Source organism: Oncorhynchus mykiss, chromosome 23, assembly GCF_057628025.1.
Source record: "Oncorhynchus mykiss isolate SJ-2025 chromosome 23, ASM5762802v1, whole genome shotgun sequence".
Classification (NCBI taxonomy): Eukaryota; Metazoa; Chordata; class Actinopteri; order Salmoniformes; family Salmonidae; genus Oncorhynchus; species Oncorhynchus mykiss.
This window is the reverse complement of record NC_143044.1, coordinates 59,367,501-59,382,500: the sequence shown is the minus strand read 5'-3', so window position 1 is coordinate 59,382,500 and position 15,000 is coordinate 59,367,501. Positions and strand designations below refer to the sequence as shown.

Sequence of the window (15,000 nt, the reverse complement as noted above, 5' to 3'; positions counted from 1 at the left end):
AGACTAGATTAGTAGGGGAGGGACAGGCAGTAAACTGGAGTCAGACTAGATTAGTGGGGAGGGACAGGCAGTCAGACTAGATTAGTAGGGGAGGGACAGGCAGTAAACTGGAGTCAGACTAGATTAGTAGGGGAGGGACAGGCAGTAAAATGGAGTCAGACTAGATTAGTAGGGGAGGGACAGGCAGTAAACTGGAGTCAGACTAGATTAGTGGGGAGGGACAGGCAGTAAACTGGAGACAGACTAGATTAGTGGGGGAGGGACAGGCAGTAAACTGGAGTCAGACTAGATTAGTGGGGGAGGGACAGGCAGTAAACTGGAGTCAGGCTAGATTAGTGGGGAGGGACAGGCAGTAAACTGGAGTCAGACTAGATTAGTGGGGGAGGGACAGGCAGTAAACTGGAGTCAGACTAGATTAGTGGGGGAGGGACAGGCAGTAAACTGGAGTCAGACTAGATTAGTGGGGGAGGGACAGGCAGTAAACTGGAGTCAGACTAGATTAGTGGGGGAGGGACAGGCAGTAAACTGGAGTCAGACTAGATTAGTGGGGGAGGGACATTACAATCAGATTTTCCCAGCTAGTGACAGCGGGTTTGACTCCAAGGCCTTGACTGCTGGTGTCATTGAGTCTAGTGTAGAGTACAGTATATACATATGAGATGAGTAATATAGGGTATATAAACATTATATAAGGTGGCTAGTGATACATGTATTACATCAACGTTTCCATTATTAAAGTGGCTAGATAGTTGAGTCAGTGTGTTGGCAGCAGAATCTCAGGAATATTTAACTGCTGAGTCGTGAGATGACCTGCTACATTTCCAGGATATTCATCTTTCTTTAATCTCCTTGAAGCATCCGAGTTTAAAGCTTCACAAGGTGTTATAAGGATGTATAAACTGAGTTTAAAGCGTCACAACGTGTTTATAAGGATGTATAAACTGAGTTTAAAGCTTCACAAGTTGTTATAAGGATGTATAAGCCGAGTTTAAAGCTTCACATCGTGTTTATAAGGATGTATAAGCTGAGTTTAAAGCTTCACAACGTGTTTATAAGGATGTATAAGCTGAGTTTAAAGCTTCATAACGTGTTTATAAGGATGTATAAACTGAGTTTAAAGCTTAACAAGGTGTTTATAAGGATGTATAAGCTGAGTTTAAAGCTTAACAAGGTGTTTATAAGGATGTATAAGCCGAGTTTAAAGCATCACATCGTGTTTATAAGGATGTATAAGCTGAGTTTAAAGCTTCATAACGTGTTTATAAGGATGTATAAACTGAGTTTAAAGCTTCATAACGTGTTTATAAGGATGTATAAGCTGAGTTTAAAGCTTCACAACGTGTTTATAAGGATGTATAAGCTGAGTTTAAAGCTTCATAACGTGTTTATAAGGATGTATAAACTGAGTTTAAAGCTTAACAAGGTGTTTATAAGGATGTATAAGCTGAGTTTAAAGCTTAACAAGGTGTTTATAAGGATGTATAAGCCGAGTTTAAAGCATCACATCGTGTTTATAAGGATGTATAAGCTGAGTTTAAAGCTTCATAACGTGTTTATAAGGATGTATAAACTGAGTTTAAAGCTTCATAACGTGTTTATAAGGATGTATAAGCTGAGTTTAAAGCTTCACAACGTGTTTATAAGGATGTATAATCTGAGTTTAAAGCTTCATAACGTGTTTATAAGGATGTATAAACTGAGTTTAAAGCTTCATAACATGTTTATAAGGATGTATAAGCTGAGTTTAAAGCTTCACAACGTGTTTATAAGGATGTATAAGCTGAGTTTAAAGCTTCATAACGTGTTTATAAGGATGTATAAACTGAGTTTAAAGCTTCATAACGTGTTTATAAGGATGTATAAGCTGAGTTTAAAGCTTCACAACGTGTTTATAAGGATGTATAAGCTGAGTTTAAAGCTTCATAACGTGTTTATAAGGATGTATAAACTGAGTTTAAAGCTTAACAAGGTGTTTATAAGGATGTATAAGCTGAGTTTAAAGCTTAACAAGGTGTTTATAAGGATGTATAAGCCGAGTTTAAAGCATCACATCGTGTTTATAAGGATGTATAAGCTGAGTTTAAAGCTTCATAACGTGTTTATAAGGATGTATAAACTGAGTTTAAAGCTTCATAACGTGTTTATAAGGATGTATAAGCTGAGTTTAAAGCTTCACAACGTGTTTATAAGGATGTATAATCTGAGTTTAAAGCTTCATAACGTGTTTATAAGGATGTATAAACTGAGTTTAAAGCTTCATAACATGTTTATAAGGATGTATAAGCTGAGTTTAAAGCTTCACAACGTGTTTATAAGGATGTATAAGCTGAGTTTAAAGCTTCATAACGTGTTTATAAGGATGTATAAACTGAGTTTAAAGCTTCATAACTTGTTTATAAGGATGTATAAGCCTTCATAATGTCTTATAAAGGTGTCTTAATATTTCTGTATTCTCTCTTTTCTTTTTTTAATAGCATTTGCCACCTCCTCTTCCCAGCAAGACCCCTCCACCCCCTCCCCCTAAGACCACAAGGAAACAAGCCTCCATCGATTCAGGAATTGTACAATAAACAATGACATTAAGACACCCGATTTAAAACACACAAGGTTCTTTCCAATCTGCAATCCCCCCCCCCCCCCCCCCCTCATCCCCGCTCAACACAAGGCTGCGTTAACAAAATGGCAACCTATTTCCAATAGTGGACTACTTTTCACCATCGGGTTCTGGTCAAACGTAGGGCACTATATAGTGAACAGGGTGCCATTTGGGGAAACAGCCGCAGTCTGACCAGGAGTATCTCACTCAGGCTACACTCCTTATTGAGCCATCCATCTTGGCCGTGTCCCAAACAGCACCCTATTCCCCATATAGTGCACTACTTTTGGCCACGGCCGATAGGGCTCTGGTTAAAAGTAGTGCACTACGTAGGGAATAGGGTGCCATTTTGTGGCAGAGTCTCATTGATCCTTTTCAATTTTTGCCTCAAGTGTGATGATGCGGTCTACTTTACCATAGGTTAGATAGGTGAATCAGTTTCACATGATTACTGGTCACTGAATTTATTGACGCTATCTACCATCTAGGACTCCATTCTCCACGTGATACCAGTTCAGGCCTTTGTAATGCTATGAGATCGTGTTCCACCTATAGAACCTTTAGAATGAGTGAAATGAATATAGAATCAGAACCAGGTGAATGAAGCGTTCTCTGGTTCTGTCTTTGACCAATAGACAGGCTGGTGAGTGACGACCAACATTCTGACCCCTCCCACCTGCCCTTAGGAGCTGGGAGCACATAGTAACAGGAAACCATGCTTTTTATTCTGTGGTTTATCTTTTGTATCCATAGTTACAGAAAACATCCATTTTTATTCAGTGGTTTATCTTTTTCTATCCATATTCCCGCTTTGTACAGAGGTTTGTATATAGGATTTTATTTTCATTTCATATTTTTTCTTTATGTGGAATTTATCATGACTTTTATTTTGTATTAACATTGCATTAGATTAACAGGTTTGCATTTATACCCCCCCCCCAAAAAAAAAAAAAAAAATGTTTTTTAAAGTTTTGAAATGACAGGGACTATAAAGAATTGGTATGTGAGAATCTGCCTATCGTTGATTTTCTGGATAAGGTTTGTGTTTTCTTTGCAGTGAACACAACTAACTCCCTCCTCCTCCATCATACATCGTTATTGTATAGGATTTTACCGTTGACTGTTTCCAATTCACTACTGACTTCTGAATAAACTTTCTCAACTGGATGTTTCAACTGTTTCTTTGTGTTTTCGCTGCACTACAACTTAACGAAACAAAATACCTTTGAAACAAAGTCTGTTCCATCTGTGTTGTTGACTTTGAAGAGACTTTGAGTCTCTTACGTTAAGGTAATGCAGCGTTATCAAGGTGAAGTCTACACAGTCTCTTACGGTAACGATATACAGCCTTATCAAGGTGAAGTCTACACAGTCTCTTACGGTAAGGTAATGCAGCGTTGTCAAGGTGAAGTCTACACAGTCTCTTACGGTAATGTAATGCAGGGTTATCAAGGTGAAGTCTACACAGTCTCTTACGGTAAGGTAATGCAGGGTTATCAAGGTAAAGTCTACACAGTCTCTTACGGTAACGATATACAGCTTATCAAGGTGACGCCTGTACAGTCTCTTACGGTAAGGTAATGCATGGTTATCAAGGTGAACTCTGTACTCTTGCGGTAATATTATACAGCAGGGATGTCAGACTCATTTTACCCCCGGGGACGATTTCGTCTTCAACGAGGTCCGGAGGACCGCAATGAAATTAGATTTTATTTCCTAAAAATTAGCAAAAAAGTAGTCCTCTACCCATCTTTAGGGAAAATTTCTAGTAAATATTAGCGAGCGAGCTGGACAGTCAACCTGTATGAATGTAGGTCCATTGACTGTGCACAGTGATTACTAGCCAGCTGGACAGTCAACCTGTATGAATGTAGGTCCATTGACTGTGCACAGTGATTACTAGCCAGCTGGACAGTCAACCTGTATGAATGTAGGTCCATTGACTGTGCACAGTGATTACTAGCCAGCTGGACAGTCAACCTGTATGAATGTAGGTCCATTGACTGTGCACAGTGATTACTAGCCAGCTGGACAGTCAACCTGTATGAATGTAGGTCCATTGACTGTGCACAGTGATTACTAGCCAGCTGGACAGTCAACCTGTATGAATGTAGGTCCATTGACTGTGCACAGTGATTACTAGCCATCTGGACAGTCAACCTGTATAAATGTAGGTCCATTGACTGTGCACAGTGATTACTAGCCAGCTGGACAGTCAACCTGTATAAATGTAGGTCCATTGACTGTGCACGGTGATTACTAGCCAGCTGGACAGTCAACCTGTATGAATGTAGGTCCATTGACTGTGCACAGTGATTACTAGCCAGCTGGACAGTCAACCTGTATGAATGTAGGTCCATTGACTGTGCACGGTGATTACTAGCCAGCTGGACAGTCAACCTGTATGAATGTAGGTCCATTGACTGTGCACAGTGATTACTAGCCAGCTGGACAGTCAACCTGTATGAATGTAGGTCCATTGACTGTGCACAGTGATTACTAGCCAGCTGGACAGTCAACCTGTATAAATGTAGGTCCATTGACTGTGCACAGTGATTACTAGCCAGCTGGACAGTCAACCTGTATGAATGTAGGTCCATTGACTGTGCACGGTGATTACTAGCCAGCTGGACAGTCAACCTGTATGAATGTAGGTCCATTGACTGTGCACGGTGATTACTAGCCAGCTGGACAGTCAGCCTGTATGAATGTAGGTCCATTGACTGTGCACAGTGATTACTAGGCAGCTGGACAGTCAACCTGTATGAATGTAGGTCCATTGACTGTGCACGGTGATTACTAGCCAGCTGGACAGTCAGCCTGTATGAATGTAGGTCCATTGACTGTGCACAGTGATTACTAGGCAGCTGGACAGTCAACCTGTATGAATGTAGGTCCATTGACTGTGCACAGTGATTACTAGCCAGCTGGACAGTCAACCTGTATGAATGTAGGTCCATTGACTGTGCACAGTGATTACCAGCCAACTGGACAGTCAACCTGTATGAATGTAGGTCCATTGACTGTGCACATTTATTATTAGCCAGCTGGACAGTCAACCTGTATGAATGTAGGTCCATTGACTGTGCACAGTGATTACTAGGCAGCTGGACAGTCAACCTGTATGAATGTAGGTCCATTGACTGTGCACGGTGATTACTAGCCAGCTGGACAGTCAGCCTGTATGAATGTAGGTCCATTGACTGTGCACAGTGATTACTAGGCAGCTGGACAGTCAACCTGTATGAATGTAGGTCCATTGACTGTGCACAGTGATTACTAGCCAGCTGGACAGTCAACCTGTATGAATGTAGGTCCATTGACTGTGCACAGTGATTACCAGCCAACTGGACAGTCAACCTGTATGAATGTAGGTCCATTGACTGTGCACAGTTATTATTAGCCAGCTGGACAGTCAACCTGTATGAATGTAGGTCCATTGACTGTGCACAGTGATTACTAGGCAGCTGGACAGTCAACCTGTATGAATGTAGGTCCATTGACTGTGCACAGTGATTATTAGGCAGCTGGACAGTCAACCTGTATGAATGTAGGTCCATTGACTGTGCACAGTGATTACTAGCCAGCTGGACAGTCAACCTGTATGAATGTAGGTCCATTGACTGTGCACAGTGATTACTAGCCAACTGGACAGTCAACCTGTATGAATGTAGGTCCATTGACTGTGCACAGTGATTACTAGCCAGCTGGACAGTCAACCTGTATGAATGTAGGTCCATTGACTGTGCACAGTGATTACCAGCCAACTGGACAGTCAACCTGTATGAATGTAGGTCCATTGACTGTGCACAGTGATTATTAGCCAGCTGGACAGTCAACCTGTATGAATGTAGGTCCATTGACTGTGCACAGTGATTACTAGGCAGCTGGACAGTCAACCTGTATGAATGTAGGTCCATTGACTGTGCACAGTGATTACTAGCCAACTGGACAGTCAACCTGTATGAATGTAGGTCCATTGACTGTGCACAGTGATTACTAGCCAGCTGGACAGTCAACCTGTATGAATGTAGGTCCATTGACTGTGCACAGTGATTACTAGCCATCTGGACAGTCAACCTGTATAAATGTAGGTCCATTGACTGTGCACAGTGATTACTAGCCAACTGGACAGTCAACCTGTATGAATGTAGGTCCATTGACTGTGCACAGTGATTACTAGCCAACTGGACAGTCAACCTGTATGAATGTAGGTCCATTGACTGTGCACAGTGATTACTAGCCAACTGGACAGTCAACCTGTATGAATGTAGGTCCATTGACTGTGCACAGTGATTACTAGCCAGCTGGACAGTCAACCTGAATGAATGTAGGTCCACATCAATAAACTATGTTTGTATGTTTGCAAGAAAAAGTAGGTGAACCTTTTGGAATTATCTGGATTTCTGCATAAAGTTGTTATACATTTTTAACTGATCTTTTTAACTCATCTAAGTCACAACAGTAAATAAATACAGCCTGCTTGAACTAATAAACACACAAGCAATTGAATACACCATGTAAACATGCACACTGTTCCACAAACGTCGAAGACGTGGTTGTCGATTAAGGCAGCCCCCGTCCCCGTCCCCCCGTCCCCGTCCCCCCGTCCCCCGTCCCGCACCTGTCTGATTCAGAGTAGGTTGGGTTAAATGCAGAGGACACATTTCAGTTGAATGTATTCTGTTGTACAACTGACTAGGTTACACCCTCTTTCCCTTTCCTCAATGCAGGGTGGGAAAAGTATGTGAACTCTTGGATTTAATAACTGGTTGACCCTCCTTTGGCAGCAATAACCTCAACTAAACGTTTTCTATAGTTGTGGATCAGACCTGCACAACGGTCAGGAGGAATTTTGGACCATTGCTCTTTACAAAACTGTTTCAGTTCAGCAATATTCTTGGGATGTCTGGTGTGAACTGCTCTCTTGAGGTCATGCCACAGCATCTCAATCGGGTTGAGGTCAGGACTCTGACTGGGCCACTATTTTGTAAACTTCAGACGTGAAGAAATTATGTTTTTTTTGGACAGCAGTGGCTTCTTCTGTGGTGTCCTCCCATGAACACCATTCTTGTTTAGTGTTTTACGTATCGTACACTCATCAACAGAGATGTCAGCATGTTCCAGAGATTTCGGTAAGTCTTTAGCTGACACTCTAGGATTCTTCTTTACCTCATTGAACATTCTGCGCTGTGCTCTTGCAGTCGTGTTTGCAGGACGGCAACAATTTGTCTTAGCGTGGACTGATGAACGTCAAGGCTTTTAGAGATACTTTTATAACCCTTTCCAGCTTTATGCAAGTCAACAATTCTTCATCTTAGGTTTTCTGAGATCTCTTTTGTTTGAGGCATGGGTCACATCAGGCAATGCTTCTTGTGAACAGCAAACTCACATTTTGTGAGTGTTTTTTATAGGGCAAGGCAGCTCTAACCAACATCTCCAATCTCGTCTCATTGATTGGACTCCAGGTTAACTGACTCCTGACTCCAATTAGCTTTTGGAGAAGTCATTAGCTTTGGGGGGGTTTCCACATACTTTTTACAACCTACAGTGTGAATGTTTTAATGACGTATTCAATATAGACAAGACAAATACCATAATTTGTGTCTTATTAGTTTAAGCACACCGTGCTTCTACACCTGCATTGCTTGCTGGTTTGGGGTTTTAGGCTGGGTTTCTGTACAGCACTTTGAGATATCAGCTGATGTACGAAGGGCTATATAAATTTGATTTGATTTGATGACTGTGTTTGTCTATTGTTGTGACTTAATTGTATGACCAATTGATGCAGAAATCCAGTTAATTCCACATGCCTTTTTTTTGCCACTTTAGGGCCATTGACCCCCCCCCCCCCCCCCACCCTATTTTATTATCAAACCACCCACGGGCTGGTTTGGATCCCCTCACAATGTATGTTTGACACGGGGTTATCAAGGTGAACTCAGCAGTCTCTTACGTTAAAGGCCCAGTGCAGTCAAAAATGTGATTTTTTTCTGTGTTTTGTATGTAAATCTACACTACGGGTTTTGAATAAGACTCTGAAAATGATGATTAATGCCCTTAGAGTGTAAGAGCTGTTTGAAAAGACTGTTTTGGTAGGATGGAGTTTTTGGCGTGCCTGGTGACACCAGTAAATGACTTAATAGACCAATAAGAAAGAGAGTTCTAAACCTCTCTGCCAATAACAGCTAGTTTTCAGTTTCCCCCCTCCACACTCAGACCACTCCCAGAGAATCCTAGCTAAATTCTTCCTTGAGAAATTGCTCTTTGCTGAAACTATCTTTGTTTACAATTCAAATGTGAAAATAAATAAACAATCACAGGTACTTAATTGTTACCCAGAAATAATTTGGTATTGAGATAAAAAATATGCATTGTACCTTTTAATGTAACACACGGTTATGAACGTGTACTCTGTCTCTTACGGTAATATTAAACAGGGTTTAACCTCTATATGAACAGACAGGGGATCTAACATATCTAATAGTAAAGTATTATTATCTACAAGGTTATGAACGTGTACTCTGTCTCTTACGGTAATATTAAACAGGGTTTAACCTCTATATGAACAGACAGGGGATCTAACATATCTAATAGTAAAGTATTATTATCTACAAGGTTATGAACGTGTACTCTGTCTCTTACGGTAATATTAAACAGGGTTTGACCTCTATATGAACAGACATGGGATCTAACATATCTAATAGTAAAGTATTATAATCTACAAGGTTATGAACGTGTACTCTGTCTGTTACGGTAATATTAAACAGGGTTTAACCTCTATATGAACAGACAGGGGATCTAACATATAGAATATATTGTGGTCCCTGTACCTGGACATGCATGCTAAACATTATGTAAACACAGATTTAGTGACGAGCATTACGATGACACATACTAAGTGTTGTAATCTACAGTGCCAGGTGGTTCCCGGTGGAACTGACACTGTAAAGAAATGTGATCATTTATGTTTTTCCCCCATCTGGCTGTGGGGGGATACAACACAGGGTTCCTGTCATCATCCAACAATTACAACAACTTAGTTATCAGTGAAATGCGTTAGGATTTGCTGCATTTTGCATCACGATATGCAGAGCCGCAGCATCAAAATGACTTTTTAATTTGCCTCGTTGTGGAACAACCTTGTTACTTTGGGAGAGTGTCTGGTTGGATACGCGACACTATATGAAGATTAAAATGAATAACCAGAGCTTCCACATGCTCTTCTGTTAAATATCTTCACTGGAATATACTGGAAACATATGTCTTTAATTAACATGTACTGAGTTCCTGTTAAATATCTTCACTGGTATATACTGGAATCATCTGTCTTTAACATGTACTGAGTTCCTGTTAAATATCTTCACTGGTATATACTGGAATCATCTGTCTTTAACATGTACTGAGTTCCTGTTAAATATCTTCACTGGTATATACTGGAATCATCTGTCTTTAACATGTACTGAGTTCCTGTTAAATATCTTCACTGGTATATACTGGAATCATCTGTCTTTAACATGTACTGAGTTCCTGTTAAATATCTTCACTGGAATATACTGGAAACATCTGTCTTTAACATGTACTGAGTTCCTGTTAAATATCTTCACTGGAATATACTGGAATCGGGGGCCATGTAGTGCACTGTATAGAGAATAGGGGGCCATGTAGTGCACTGTATAGAGAATAGGGGGACATGTAGTGCACTGTATAGAGAATAGGGGGCCCTGTAGTGCACTGTACAGAGAATAGGGGGCCCTGTAGTGCACTGTACAGAGAATAGGGGGCCATGTAGTGCACTGTACAGAGAATAGGGGGCCATGTAGTGCACTGTATAGAGAATAGGGGGACATTTTAGACACTGTTTCAATCACATGAGACGGCCTTCTACCTCTCTCTCCTTCTCTCTCTCTCTCTCTCTCTCTCTCTCCACCTATCTATTCTCTCCTCTCTCGCTCTCTCTCTTTCTTTCTCTCCCTATCTATTCTCTCTCTTTCTCTCCCTTTCTATTCTCTCTTTCTCTCCCTATCTATTCTCTCCTCTCCCCTCTCTCTCTCTCGCTCTCTCTATCTTTCTCTCTTTCTCTCCCTATCTATTCTGTCTCCAACTCTCTCTCTCTTTCTCTCCCTATCTATTATCTCTCCCTCTCTCTTTCTCTCTCTCCATATCTATTCTCTCTCTCTTTCTCTCCCTATCTATTCTCTCTTTCTCTCCCTCTCGCTCTTTCTTTTTCTCGCCCCCTCTCTCTCTATCTTTTCTCTCCCTACCTATTCTATCTCTTTCTCTCTCTCTCTATCTATTCTATTCTATGTGTTCTCTATCTTTTCTCTCCCTATCTATTCTCTCTTTCTCTCTCTCCCTATCTATTATCCCTACCTATTTTCTCTCTTTCTCTCTCTCTCTATCTATTCTCTATCTATATATATTCCCCCTCTCTCTATATTCTCTCTCTCTATTTATTCCCCCTCTCTCTATATATTCTCTCTCTATCTATTCTCTCTCTATATATATTCCCCCTCTCTCTATATATTCTCTCTCTATCTATTCTCTCTCTCTCTATATCTATTCTCTCTCTCTATCTATTCTCTCTCTCTATCTATTCTCTCTCTCTCTATCTATTCTCTCTCTATATATATTCCCTCTCTATATATATTCTTTCTCTATCTATTATCTCTCTGTCTATCTATTATCTCTCTGTCTATCTATTCTCTCTCTATCTATTCTCTCTGTCTATCTATTCTCTCTCTATCTATTCTCTCTCTATCTATTCTCTCTCTCTATCTATTCTCTCTCTCTCTATCTATTCTCTCTCTCCCTCCAGGAGAAGTGTATTCACATCTCACACAGTGTCATTTGTCTCATCTGCTCCCTGGAATAATGGTGTGTATATTCTGTTCCACTTGACTTCCATTAGCTTAGAAACGTCTCCTCTCTCTGTCTTTCTGGAAGGACGTCTCCTCTCTCTGTCTCTCTCGCTCTCTCTCTCTCTCTTTCTGGAAGGACGTCTCCTCTCTCTGTCTCTCTCGCTCTCTCTCTCTCTCTCTCTCTCTCTCTCTCTCTCTCTCTCTCTCTCTCTCTCTCTCTCTCTCTCTCTCTCTCTCTCTCTCTCTCTCTTTCTGGAAGGACGTCTCTCTCTCTCTCTCTCTCTCTCTCTCTCTCTCTCTCTCTCTTTCTGGAAGGACGTCTCTCTCTCTCTCTCTCTCTCTCTCTCTCTTTCTGGAGGGACGTCTCTCTCCTTGCTAGAGGAGTCTCTCACGTTGACAAGTGGTAATTGGATACAGTGGATGTATATAGTTGCGTATTGATCTGTGGAGGGTAATGCATGGGCATATGAAGCCTGCTCTTCGTGTTGTTTTATTACGTAAATGTATTGAACAGAAAGCCAATGCTGGACAAGCCTTTTGGACTTATAGACTCCGACTATTTCTCAGTAACATCACGTGGTGCTGGTTTAACCGTCTTCCCGTTGATGTGTGCAGCATGCTAGGAACCTCACCAGAATACTTTTATTGTGGTCACAACATAACAAGAGTTGTTTTTGTCGAGATCACGAGATAATCAGTGTTACCAGTACCAGTGTTCAGATGCACGATAACCGCCTCATCAAGGAGCCCTGTGGCTGCGTTGATCGCGATGAGCTCGTGGGTCATTTAAACCCTGAACGATGCCTGACAAGACAGGCTGAGTGCTGCCCCCCAAGACCACAGTCAATTACATGCAAGGAACAATGCAACGAGCTTGGCTAGTCTTGTGAGCTAGCTAGGTAGTCTTGTTATCTATGTTGATTGTTAGCGTTACATGATGTGTATAATGAGAAGGGACACTTCATGTTTAGCGTTGGACTAGTAACCGAAAGGTTGCAAGTTCAAATCCCCGAGCTGACAAGGTACAAATCTGTCGTTCTGCCCCTGAACAGGCAGTTAACCCACTGTTCCTAGGCCGTCATTGAAAATAAGAATTTGTTCTTAACTGACTTGCCTAGTTAAATAAAGGTCAAAAAATTAAATAAAATAAAAATACATTTTTATGGATAATATTTATATGTACAGTGGGAGAGCGCCATTCCTGACAGGCTGATCAGATTCAATTTCAGCCTCCGAGGCTGATAAGTCAGAGTGCTGCATTGTAGGCTGTCTCATAGGTAAAGTTCCTTGCAGCCTACAATGTGTTCAGACCCCTTCCCTTTACCCACATGTTGATACGTTACAGCCTTATTCTAAAAATGGATTCAATCGTTTTTTTCACTAATCAATCTACACTCATTACCCCATAATGACATCACAATACCCCATAATGACATCACAATACCGCAGAATGACATCACAATACCCCATAATGACATCCCATTACCCCATAATGACATCCCATTACCCCATAATGACATCACATTACCCCATAATGACATCACATTACCTCATAATGACATCACAATACCCCATAATGACATCCCATTACCCCATAATGACATCACATTACCCCATAATGACATCACAATACCTCATAATGACATCACAATACCGCATAATGACATCACAATACCCCATAATGACATCCCATTACCCCATAATGACATCACAATACCTCATAATGACCTCACAATACCCCATAATGACATCACAATACCCCATGATGACATCACAATACCGCATAATGACATCACAATACCCCATAATGACATCCCATTACCCCATATTGACATCACAATACCCCATAATGACATCCCATTACCCCATAATGACATCACATTACCCCATAATGACATCACAATACCCCATAATGACATCCCAATACCTCATAATGACATCACAATACCCCATAATGACATCACAATACCTCATAATGACATCACAATACCGCATAATGACATCACAATACCCCATAATGACATTCTATTACCCCATAATGACATCACGATACCTCATAATGACATCACAATACCCCATGATGACATCACATTACCCCCTAATGACATCACAATACCCCATAATGACATCACAATACCCCATAATGACATCACAATACCCCATAATGACATCACAATACCCCATAATGACATCACAAAACCCCATAATGACATCACAATACCGCATAATGACATCACAATACCCCATAATGACATCCCATTACCCCATAATGACATCACATTACCCCGTAATGACATCACAATACCCCATAATGACATCACATTACCCCATAATGACATCACAATACCTCATAATGACATCACAATACCGCATAATGACATCACAATACCCCATAATGACATCCCATTACCCCATAATGACATCACAATACCTCATAATGACCTCACAATACCCCATAATGACATCACAATACCCCATGATGACATCACAATACCCCATGATGACATCACAATACCGCATAATGACATCACAATACCCCATAATGACATCCCATTACCCCATAATGACATCCCATTACCCCATATTGACATCACAATACCCCATAATGACATCCCATTACCCCATAATGACATCACATTACCCCATAATGACATCACAATACCCCATAATGACATCCCAATACCTCATAATGACATCACAATACCCCATAATGACATCACAATACCTCATAATGACATCACAATACCCCATAATGACATTCTATTACCCCATAATGACATCACATTACCCCGTAATGACATCACAATACCTCATAATGACATCACAATACCCCATGATGACATCACATTACCCCCTAATGACATCACAATACCCCATAATGACATCACAATACCCCATAATGACATCACAATACCCCATAATGACATCACAATACCCCATAATGACATCACAAAACCCCATAATGACATCACAATACCCCATAATGACATCCCATTACCCCATAATGACATCACATTACCCCGTAATGACATCACAATACCCCATAATGACATCACATTACCCCTAATGACATCACAATACCCCATAATGACATCAAATGACCCCATGATGACATCACAATACCCCATGATGACATCACAATACCCCATGATGACATCACAATACCGCATAATGACATCACAATACCCCATAATGACATCCCATTACCCCATAATGACATCCCATTACCCCATATTGACATCACAATACCCCATAATGACATCCCATTACCCCATAATGACATCACATTACCCCATAATGACATCACAATACCCCATAATGACATCCCAATACCTCATAATGACATCACAATACCCCATAATGACATCACAATACCTCATAATGACATCACAATACCCCATAATGACATTCTATTACCCCATAATGACATCACATTACCCGTAATGACATCACAATACCTCATAATGACATCACAATACCCCATGATGACATCACATTACCCCCTAATGACATCACAATACCCCATAATGACATCACAATACC

The 15,000-nt window shown here is 40.8% G+C and overlaps 1 protein-coding gene across 5 annotated transcripts in view; it reads left to right on the top strand.

The window, feature by feature from the left end:
* The window catches only part of LOC110514830 (dedicator of cytokinesis protein 1), a 611,880-nt gene extending 608,117 nt beyond the window's left edge, over positions 1-3,763 (top strand). For all 5 annotated transcript variants that reach the window (XM_090217799.1, XM_090217795.1, XM_090217797.1 and 2 more), the window contains exon 52: positions 2,475-3,763. In XM_090217799.1, the coding sequence (XP_090073925.1) occupies positions 2,475-2,570 (96 nt within the window). In that variant the 3' untranslated portion in view covers positions 2,571-3,763. The remainder of the gene's footprint in view (positions 1-2,474) is intronic.
* Positions 3,764-15,000: the final 11,237 nt, after the last annotated feature.